This window comes from Macrotis lagotis, chromosome 1 (assembly GCF_037893015.1).
Source record: "Macrotis lagotis isolate mMagLag1 chromosome 1, bilby.v1.9.chrom.fasta, whole genome shotgun sequence".
Lineage (NCBI taxonomy): Eukaryota > Metazoa > Chordata > Mammalia > Peramelemorphia > Peramelidae > Macrotis > Macrotis lagotis.
In genome coordinates, this window is record NC_133658.1 from 843698781 (window position 1) to 843710474 (window position 11694).

Genomic DNA, 11694 nt, shown 5'->3' on the forward strand with positions numbered 1-11694 from the left:
TCAGACACTTAATAATTACTTAGTTGTGTGGCCTTGGGCAAGCCACTTAACCCCATTTGCCTTGCAAAAACCTAAAGAAAAAGGAAATTAGGAAAGAATAGGAAAATGCACCTATCAGATCTATAGAGTTTAGGACCAAAAAAGAGTTAGAGTATTACAGGAAATAAAATTAAATAATTCTAATTAAATGAAATTTGAAAATTTTTGCAAAAACAAAACTAATGCAGCCAAAATTAGAAGAAAAACAAGAAACAGGGAAATTTTTACAGCAAAATTCTCTGATAAAGGCCTCATTTCTCAAATATATAAAGAAATTAGAGAAATTTCACAAATGATAAATGGTCATAGGGAATGAAAAGGAAGTTTTAGATGAGAAAAAAATCAAGTCATATAAAAAAGTTCTAAATCACTAGAAATCAGAGAAATGAACATTCAAGGAATTCTGAGGTAATATCTTATACTCATAAGATTGATTAATATGACAGAAAAGGAAAAGACAAATGCTGGAGAGTATGAAGGAAAATGAACTGTAGTAAAATGGTAAACTGGTTAAAGCATTCTGGAAAGCAATTTAAAATAGATCCAAAGGGCTATAAAACTGGGTATGTCCTCTAATCCAACAATACTACTAATAGGTCTGTATCTCAAAGAGATCAAAGATAAAGGGAAATGATCCATATGTGCAAAATATTTATAGCAACTCTTTGTCATGGTAAAGAATTAGAAGCTGAAGGGAACATGATTAAACAATAAAAGAATAACTTGATCATAAAAATCTACTATGATGCCAGGGAAAATCAAGACACAAAATTGTTGCAAGTAAAGGCTCAAAGAAAATTGTAAATTGAGTATAAGCCAAACAAGAATTCCTAGAAGAATTTAAAAAATATTTTCCAAAGCAAATAGGAGTGATAGAGGGGAAATTGGGAAAAGAAATTAGAGGGAGAGAAAAAAATTACAAAAAGACAACCAATAGTTAGGCATACATAAAAAATACTGAAAAAAATAATGCTTTTAAAAAATTAGCCACATGGGGGTAGCTAGGTGGGGTAGTGGATAAAGCACCAGCCTTGGAATCAGGAGTACCTGGATTCAAATCCAGTCTCAGACACTTAATAATTACCTAGCTGTGTGGCATTGGGCAAGCCACTTAACCCCATTTGCCTTGCAAAAAAAAAAAAAAACTTTAAAAAAATTAGCCACATGGAAAAAGAAGTACAAAATTTCACTAATGAAAACAATTTCTTAAAAAGCATAATTGGTCAAATGAGGAAAACGGCAGGAATAGCTTTTCCATTGGAGGGAGAAATGGTGAGGAAGCAGGCCACACATCACCCTCATAAATCTATGAGTCTTAGCCTCTGTCCTTATTTCACTTTCAGTTGTGTATATATGTATGTGTACGTACATAAATTATTTGCATTATATATATATACACACATAATTTTTATACCCAATAATGCATTATAAGGGGAGTTTAAAGGTGCAAAAAAATTAATATGGGACCTCAAGATAAAAGATTATTACAGACATGGGGAAACCAAAGAAAAGGTAAAGAAAATAAGTGAAGACCTCATTTCTTAAAGTATCACAGCTCTCATTTACACCTGCTTCTCAGCCCTCTAGTACAGGCTCTTATTATCAACCACTTTGTCATTTCTATAGCATTTACCATTTTTTTTCTTTTCAGTTCAATTTATTCTTCAAATGTGTAGCAGAATCATTTTTGGTTATCTGTAGATCTGGCTATCCCACCCCTCTCCTCAAAACTGTTCAAAGCTCCTTTTTTTGTCTTTCCTGATATTCAATGCTTTTCACAATTAGATGGTATCCTATGTTTCCAGCCTTTTCAAATTATTTCTCTAAATTAAATCATTCTCCATCACCTTAATATTCACTGTCTTATCTCTTGCCTTCATGTTTTTGTTACATGTTTTCTAATTGACTTCCCACCACCACCTATCATTCTTTTTTTTAATTTTTTTAAATTTATTTTAGGCAATGGGGTTAAGTGACTTGCCCAAGGCCATACAGCTAGACAATTATTAAATGTCCAAAGTCGGATTTGAACTCAGGTCCTCCTGACTCCAGGGCCAGTTCTCTATCCACTGTGCCACCTAGCTGCCCCCCTATCATTCTTTAAAAGCTCCATTAGACACCAGCTCTTCCATGAAAACTTTCCTGATTCTCTACAATTCATAAAGACTTCTCACTCCCTGACCCAGGTCTTTCCCACCAATTCATTTGTGCATCTCTAATGCCTCTGTTATATATTGTTCTGAATGAAATAGTTCTTTCCCCAACAAAGACTTAGTCTTTCACTTTCTTTTATTGACTGGTAAGATCAGGTTCTACCAGATTTTTAAAAAGTATGATTAAAGTGTACCAAGTTACTATGACTGCTATCCAAAAACTAGACAAATAACCTTACAGAATCCCACTAATTTTGAGAGTCATAGAGGAAAATAAGAAAGACAAACACAGTAACTGATGAGATTTTATTCTATTCTGTGGATTTTAAAAGAAAAGAGAAAAGAGAAAAAAGTTCAGTATAGAAAAATGAGTGCTTACTTTAGCAGCACATATACAAAAATTGTAATGAGACAGAGATTAGCATGACCCCTACACAAGGATGATACACAAATTCATGAAGAAAAAAATGAGGAAAGGAGAGACAATATTTCTCAGTATTGCGATGTTCAAAAAAAAAGAAAATTATACAAACACAAGGGAAGGAATGAGGGGAGAAGACATTTCATTAATTTCATTTGCTCTGATTAGACAAAGTTAAACATAGGTGGATGGAGAGAGAATAAAGAGAGAGAGAGAGAGAGGGAGAGAGAGAGATAACATTGACATAGACTGTCAAGGTTTACCAAGTGCTTTAAACACATTATGTCAATTTATCTTCACAAGAACCCTGAATGGTAGGTGTTATTTATTAGCCCCATTTTGCAGATGAGGAAACTGATGCTGAGAGTGGTTAAAAGCTTTAATCTCAGTCATATAACCAATAAGTATCTAAGAAAATATTTAAATTCAGGTCATCCTAATCCCAAATCCAGAGCTCTATCCACTGTAACACCTAGATGTTCAATCTTGTGGTTAATTTCCTATTTCTTCTTCACTAAAAGCTCTGAGGTTTTCTCTAAAAGAAAATTGAAAGAAAATGTGGAGTCATTCCTTCAAGACCCTTTTTTGCCATCCTTTCCATGAATTATCGTGGTTCAAAAGGGTCCCCAGAGACAATGGTATTACTAATTCAGGCAGAAGGGTTCAGGAGTCTCTGCTCAGAACAGACTTCCAAATAGCAACCTAAAGAGAGAAGCTTCAGAGTTCTGGAGAAGAGGCAGCCAGAAATCACCAATTTTTCTAGTCTGTCCTCTCAGGATAATTCCTGGTTGCCTAGAAATCTATGATTCCTGTGACTGTGCTGCCCCCATTCGACTGATCAGGAAATATGTGTCCATCAGATCCACAATGCCATCTTCCTCTCTTTGAAAAGCATGATGCAGTAAAAAATAAGACAGAATTTATCATCAGAAAAACTCAATTTCAACCCTAGCTCTAATACACCCCATGCGAACTTTTTCTTTCTTCTCTCACTTCCCATCATCATGTCTATTCCTCTTCCCCTGAATACTAGAGTCTAACTTTTTTCTTCTGTGTAAGACCTACCTACCTATTTATGCATGATATAATGGAAAATTTGAGATTCTGTCCAGTCCTGGTTCTATGATCAGCTACATAGTCCTAAATAAGTCATTTTGTTGACTGATCCTCAGCTTCCTCCTCTGTAAAACAGGGGAAATGAATTTTCAAAGGCCATACCAGAGAGTGCAAATTCTAACTGGTTCCACCAGGAAATCTAGTCTGTGTAGGTACTGAAGGACTAGGAATATAAGTAAAACCAAAAATAAAGACATTCTCTACCCTGAAGGAAATTATTCTAATGGGTAAAGATAATACCAAAAAGGAAGAGGGAAAGGTAGGGGAAGAACAGGAACATGATAGAAAAAAATCCAAAGACTTAGAAATGGAGGCTGGAGAGAAATGAAGATATGATTGTCCTGGATACTTTCCTTAAAGTGAAGATTCTGGGAGGAACAAGTCAACAGAGGAAGGGGTCATAGGGACAGAGTATACTTCCAGTGGGATAAATTTAGCACTAGAATGAATTTCCAGAGTGAAGAAGCTTCTGTGACCCAACAGAGTAAGTCGGGAGAGGAACCTGAAGAGGTGTAGAATGTGCAATATGCTCTAGGTGACATACTATGCATGCCTGCTCTCTGAAGATGGATCTAGTTAAAGACAGAGCAGCTCTTTACCAGCTGGCTGTTCACATGGTGATGAATTCTTTGGCCATGGCCATTTATGAAATTAAATATCCTTATCCTACAAAGGCAAGAGTTACTACAAGTTAGTGATATTGTAGACAGAATTCATGCCTCAGATAGTGTGTGACTAATAATCTCTAAACTTTTTTATTGTTCAGAGAGTTTGAGCCAATAATTCTAATATTCACCCTGCTTAATCTGTGGAGTTGTGTGACTATCAAACACAACAATATCTTTGGAGGCATTTTAGAAACTGCAAGGTGCAATTTTACTTGAAACCGCTAGATGGTGCAGTTCACAGCATAGAATTTGGAGCCAGAAGAACTGAACTTCAAATTCTGTCTCTGACACTTGTAGTTGTAAGGCAGAGTGTAAGCCCCATTTCTTGCTGCCTCAGTTTCCTCATTTTTAAATGGAGTCAGTAATAATATCTACCACAGAGAGTTGTAAAGTTGAAATAAGACGTGTGTAAAATGTTTTGCCAAACTTAAAAGCACTATATAAATACTGTTATTATTTGTAGAAATTAAGGTATATTTAATTAATAATGATAATCACATAATTGATTGCTATTATAATAAATTATATTTAAATAACTAATTGACTTTTATAATAAAATAATTGCAATATTTTTGTTATTATTATTATATTTCCCTATTTTTCCATCTTCCAAGGACTAAGGACCTACAGAATTAGGTAAAGATTATCTAGGGAACCCTTTCTGAGAAAAGGGAGAGACCCCAGGGGACAGAACGACTTAATAACCATTGGCCATAAAGACACCTGGCTTCTTTTTCTTGGAACCCAGCTCTATCTCTGGGTCTCTTGCCAAAACATAACCCTGTGTCACCTTCATAATCCTATGGACTATTTTCTATTTTCTACTCTCCTTTACTCTATCCCTGTCCCCTTCCCTTGTCTCAACTCCCCTTTCCAAACCACTCTTGCCTCAGAAATTGTTCTCTAATTGCTTCTGCCACTACTGCTTTGGGGTAAGTTCTTAATTCTTCCCTTCCCTCTCTCTCTTCCTTCCTCCCTCCCTCATTTCCCTGCATGAATACAGGTCCATTCCTCTCCTTGATCTCTTTCTCTTCTTTAGTTCTCTATTCCTGGTCTCTTATGATGTATCTTAAGAAAAGAAATAGAGTAATGACCTGGATTCAAGTACCTGAGTGCAAATCTAACTTCAGGCGCTTACTATCTATGCAACCCTGGAAGTCACTTAACCTCTGCTTCAGTTTCCTCATCTGTAAAATATGAATAAGCACCTACATTCCAGGGTTGTTGTGAGGATCAAATGAGATCACTGTAAAGCACTCTGCAAACCTTAAAGAGCTATATAAGTGCCATCAATTAGCTATTATTTAGTGGGATCCCCTGAAAAGGAATAGTAGAGGGGAAGGAAGATAAAAGATGAAGGAGGAGAAACAAAGAGAAGGGATAGGTCTGTTGATGGTTCCTGATTTTTTTTTACCCCAAATCAGTCCAAGTCTAGATCAGAAAAGAAATATATTGAAGTGGATATTTAAACTATAGATAAGAAAACTTGTAGTGGGATGTGATCATTATAAACAAATATTTGAAGGGCTTGGGAGAGGATTTCAATTTGGTCTTCTTGTCTTCAAAGAATAAAGGAAGTTGCAATGACAGATTTGGCATCTAAATAAAAAAAAACTTCTTAACTATCATAGTTGCCCAAAAGTGGAATGGGTTGCCTTGAGAATTTGTTAGTTCCTCATTATTCACAAAAAGATTAGATATTATTTGTGAGAAATCCCAGTATCACCAAACCCTAAAGTTGGAAGGGATCTCAAGTCATGGTCATCCAGTCTTTATACTTGCTGACCTCAGTTGACTAGAGATCCACTATCTCCCAAGGAAGCCTAGTCTGCTTTTAGATAATCTAATTTTTAGAAGGGCAGTTAGGTAGATAGAGTGCCAGGCCTGGAGTCAAGATCAGAGTTTAAATCTGCCCTCAGGCACTTACTAATTAAGTGACCCTGAGCAAGTCACTTAACCCTACTTGCTTTAGTCCCAGATGAGCTAGAGAAGGAAATGGCAAATCACCCCCAGTGTATTGCCAAGTAGACCCCAAATGCGATCATGAAGAGTCAGACACAACTGAAAATAACCAAAGAACAAAGTCTGAACAAGTACAAATTTGAACTCAGAGCCTGGGTTTGAATCTTGACTCTGACACCACAGTGATCTTGTGCAAGTTACTTCAACTTTCTTGACTCAGTATTCTCATTTATAAAATGAAGGAATTGGAATAAACAATATGATTCTAAATCCTATGATTTAGAGAAGGATGTGATAAATCTGAAAGAAAGATAGGGAACAAATGGTTCAGTGTGCACAGCAATATCAATGTTGCATACTTTGGACTTCATTTTGCTAGTATGGGGGTAGGGAGAGGACACATTGGGAGACATGATAAGACCCATATCTGAAAGATTACTCTATGTACAAGACAGAAGAAAGGAGAAGTGTGAAAGAACTGGGAATAATGTGAAAAAGCTGTCTTCAAGATATAAGATAGAAAGCTTTATTTCAATTCTCATATAATAAAAGTCAAGAATATATTATAAGGGTGATGGTTTATAAGCACTTAAAATCAGAAGCAATGACTACTAAGAGACAGTATCCTTCAGTAAAAACAGTTCTTAGTCATACTAACTGCATTTCCTTTTTTGAGCAGGATTACTAGATTGGTAGAATGGAGAATCACTTACTTAGTGTGCCCCTAAAGTGACATGTGTATACATGTAAGATCTCACACAATGTTCTTTTGAACATAATAGAAGGATATTGGATCATTGATAGCAGTTATATGACTTGGAAAACTTGTTGAATGATCATAACCAAAAAGAAATGCATAATGGATACATACAACTCAGAAAGAATTCATTAATTGCAAACCCCAAGGATTTATCCTTAGTCTGATGTTGAACATTTTTATAACTGATGGCTGGATAAATGGCATTATTATCACATCTGAAGAGGTTTCAAAGCTGAGAAGCATAGACAATATATTGAGTGGTAGAATATAAATTTAAAAATATCTCAGTGGACCATGACAATGGACAAATCTAATAAGTTAGATTTAAATAGGGAGAAATTCAAATTACTACACGGGTTCAAAAAGCTAACTGTTCAGATGCTCATTGGATCAGTATTACAACAATAAAATAGTTCATATGCAGAAGATCTGGGTACTTTGATGAACTGCAAGCTCAAAATGAGTAGGTAGTATAATACCACAAACAAAAGTGCTAATGTGATCTTAGACTATATTAAAGGGACTGTGGTAGTCAGAATGAAGGAGGTAAAAATGGCAAAGGAGTCTGTTTATGTTCAGATCAACAATATGCATTATTCATTCTTAGTTTTGGATGCATATTTCAGAAGAGACACTGACAAACTCAAATGCATCCAGAGACAAATGAATGACCAGAATGGTAGAAAGACTGTAAACCATGCAATTCAAGAAAGAATGGTGAGGAAAATGTAGACATTTAGCCTGAAAAAAAGAAGAAATTATAAAGGAGACATAAAAACTGTCCACAAGTATTTGAAGGGATATAATATTGAAGAGATATTGAACTTTCTCTGCTTGGTCCCAAAGGACAGAACCAAAATAAATGGGTGAAAGCTACAAAGTAGATTTAGGCTTAATAGAAGGAAAAGTGCCAAACAATTAGAGATGTACAAAAGTGGAATGCACCTTTACTGAAGATCTTCAGTCTGGTGCTTGATGGCCCACTGATCTGGATGTTATAGAAGGTATTCAGGAATGAGTTAGACTAATTATAATATGCATATATACATATTGTAATATATATGTCAGAAATAGTATATACTAAATGACAATTTGTTCTTCTTGAATTGAATTCAGTTCCTCCACCCAACAACCATTCCTCCTGCTAACTTTCACAAGTATTGATGGCACTATCATCCCAGTCAACTAGGCTTGAAGTCTTATAGTTAATCTTCACTCTTCCCTACTCTTATGTCATCAATATCTTTCTACTTCTTCCTTTCTACATATAATGCCAACACCTTGATTTTAGTCCTCATAGCCTATCATCCAGGTCCTAGAGGATTATTGGAGCTTCTACTTTAGCCTAACTCTCCTCTCTTCAGACCATCTATTACAGAATTGTCAAAATAGTTTTCATAATGCATAAGTCTGACTGTGCCATGTCTGCTCAAAAGTCTCCAAAGACTATCCATTAAATATTAGATAAAATATAGACTCCTTGGCCTAATATTTAGAGCCTTTATCATCCAGTTCCACAATTCTTTCCAGTGAAAAAAGATTAAATTTTCAGAAAAACAGAGTATCCTATTGCAGTTTTAACCAAAGCTTACAATTGAACTAAGACTTTTGGGATAACCTGTATAAAATCCCTACCCTTAGGTTCATAAAAACAACTGTACAAATACAGAATTGTCTATGGATAGATAATATTTCATGTGAAAAAAATTAAGGAGTTTAGTTAGATTGAAGGTACAATATGAGTCATGGCATAATAATCAATGCTTTCCAAAAAGGTGCAATGTCCACAACAAGGCAGGTAATATAGTCTTGAAAAGAGCTCTCCTTGGAACAGACATAATTTGAGTATTATTTTGAGTTCCGGACATGAGATTTTTTGAGACAAAACTGGGTCTCATCCAAAAGACACCAAGGATAATAGACAAAGATCCTTACAAGGATCTGTTGACGATACTGGGGGTGTTTAGCCTGGAGAAAAGATTTGAGGGAGCATGGTAGTTTAAATTCAAACATTTGAAAGGTTGTATCATAGAATAATTTAGGTAGTAAGGACTTGGAGACAGGTGAAGGGCAATTACTGTATCTAGGTCCTATAGATCTTCAAGGCATAGATGAAGAAATTCTCCTTGACAGAGTTAGTAAGTCTACCTTATTCTCTGAGACCAGAAAAAGGAGGAAAGTAATGGAAGCAAGCAGAAGAATTTTTGAGATATGAAGGAAGCAGAAAGAATATTTGAGGAAATTCATCTCTGCTAACCTCTTTCTTCTTGATAAAGAAGTCAGTCATGCTAAAGAGTGAGGAGCCTGGAGCAGAATGAGATTCTTTAAGGAAATTGGAGGTTAGGTTAGGCACAATCTCAGTGGAGGATCTAAGTAGAATATGACAACAAAGGATTATCAAGCTGCAGTTAATAGGTATAAATTTATTATGGTAGCAATCATCTAATTTCATAACTTTTTTCGGTAACAATCAATAATTCAAGGGCAAGAATGAAGAAGGAGAACAATAGTGGCTTCCTAGTACTGGGCATTGATCACTATAGACCCTACTCTGCCCCCAACCCATCTGCCCTTAACTTAGCCAATTAGCATATCCCCCTGGAAGTCTTAGTTACTAGAGTTCTCTAAAGTTGGACAGAGACCACTCATCTCATCCTTTTTCACTTCTCTCTCCACAGAAACAGGACCCTTCAGAACCCAGGCAGCTCCCACAGTCCAAGGTCATGAACAATCCAGAACTGAGATTTAACTGCCATCCCAGCCTGGAGTTCCAATTCAGTGTCTCCTTTATAGTGTTTCCTTTCATTTTTCTAACTTCAGGCCTCAGCCACAATCAGAGATGACAGAAGAGTTCCCACTGTCAAACACCTCCTTCCCTTGCCCAGCTTCCTTCCTGTTAACAGGCATCCCAGGCCTGGGCACCATGCATGCCTGGCTCTCCGTGCCCTTTGGTTCCATGTACCTGCTAGCTCTGCTTGGCAATGCTACTCTGCTGGCCATGGTGAAGGTAGATACTACACTGCATCAACCCATGTTTCTACTCCTAGCCACCCTGGCTGCCACTGACCTGGGCCTGGCCTCCTCTGTGGCCCCAGGCTTGTTGGCCATCCTGTGGCTTGGGCCCCAACCCATCCCCTATGCTGCCTGTCTGACCCAAATGTTCTTTGTCCATGCCCTGACTGCCATGGAATCAGGTGTCCTACTTGCCATGGCCTGTGACCGGGCAGTGGCCGTGGGGAATCCACTACGCTATCCAACGCTGGTCACAGGTGCCCATGTGGGTTGGGTCACTGTGGCATTAGTGTTGCGGGCTGTGGCCATTGTGGTGCCCTTCCCATTGCTGGTGGCTCGATTCAAGCAATTCCAGATGAAGGCTGTGGCCCATGCTTATTGTGAACATATGGCAGTGGTGGAGTTAGTAGCTGACAACACAAGAGTCAACAACCTTTATGGGCTGGCACTATCTCTGGGAGTATCAGGAGTGGATGTGATGGGCATTGCAGGCTCTTATGGCCTCATTGCTCGCACAGTGCTGAGGCTTCCCACTAGAGAGGCCCGGACCAAGGCTTTTGGTACCTGCAGTTCTCACATCTGTGTCATCCTGGCCTTCTATATTCCTGGCCTCTTCTCCTACCTCACACATAGATTCGGGCGCAGAACTGTACCCCGTCCAGTGCACATTTTACTTTCAAACATCTACCTGCTGTTACCTCCATCCCTCAACCCACTCATCTATGGTGCCCGCACCAAACAGATTCGGGACAGGCTGCTCTCATTCTTCTCACCCTGGAAGGGTCAGCTTTGATAGAGACCAAGAGTCTGGATTGGGGACTGTGGAACAATCTGAAAGGCTTAAGGTATCTACTCCTTGGCCCTTGCCTACATCAACCATCTAATCAACTGATTGATGTCATAAGACCTTCAAGGCTCTATAGCTTACCTACAAAATAAGTCTGAGCTTTTGCCCAGTCCTAACTAGGCTGCCCTTCCTACCTTTACTCTTCCAAGCCCCATTTCTCACCTCTTTTGAAAACTGTCTGAACTAAGTTGCCCCAGAAACCTTGGTTATTCATCCTTCCCCTATCCTCAGGCATTAGGAATTCTCCTGTCCTTAGACTGTGCATCTAGGGTCTGACTGGTCATGAAACTCTTTTTTGTTTTCATGTACATGTATAAATGGACTCATGTCCCTTCTCCCCAGGCAAAACACCTCAAGAGTAGGGACTACAAGGTCCAAAAGTTGTGTGGTCTGTTGGAAAGTTTGATTGACTGATTTATTGAGCTTCATCATAGAAGGTGACATTCACATTGAAAGAACTCTGGACTTGGAGTCAGAAAATCTTAGATCGGATAGTCCTCACCCAGGTTTAGCTTTATTACCTTGGGCAAAAAAATTTATTTCTTCAGGTCTGTTATCTCATCTTTAAAATGAAGGTAATCATCCCTACTTAGACCTCCTCAAAAAAACTACATGAGATAATGTATGTAAAATGATTTTTAAAACTTTGAGAAATGTTAGGGTTATTGTTGGAATCTTATTTCAACAAACTTGTCTAACAACTGGTAGCATCATAA

At 37.6% G+C, this 11694-nt stretch overlaps 1 protein-coding gene and 1 non-coding gene across 2 annotated transcripts; both read left to right on the forward strand.

The window, feature by feature from the left end:
• Nucleotides 1–2563: 2563 nt before the first annotated feature.
• Nucleotides 2564–2667, forward strand: LOC141510558 (U6 spliceosomal RNA). The gene has a single exon (XR_012475025.1). It is a non-coding gene; the product is annotated as a U6 spliceosomal RNA (small nuclear RNA).
• A 7291-nt stretch (nucleotides 2668–9958) lies between these two features.
• On the forward strand, nucleotides 9959–10924 carry OR52W1 (olfactory receptor family 52 subfamily W member 1). Its single transcript, XM_074190905.1, has one exon. The coding sequence runs from the start codon at nucleotides 9959–9961 to the stop codon at nucleotides 10922–10924; it is 966 nt and encodes a 321-aa protein (XP_074047006.1).
• The last annotated feature ends 770 nt before the right edge of the window (nucleotides 10925–11694 follow it).

Excerpts from the sequence above, each read along its gene's own strand:
- OR52W1 (XM_074190905.1), top strand. The coding sequence starts at position 9,959 with ATGACAGAAGAGTTCCCACTGTCAAACACCTCCTTCCCTTGCCCAGCT.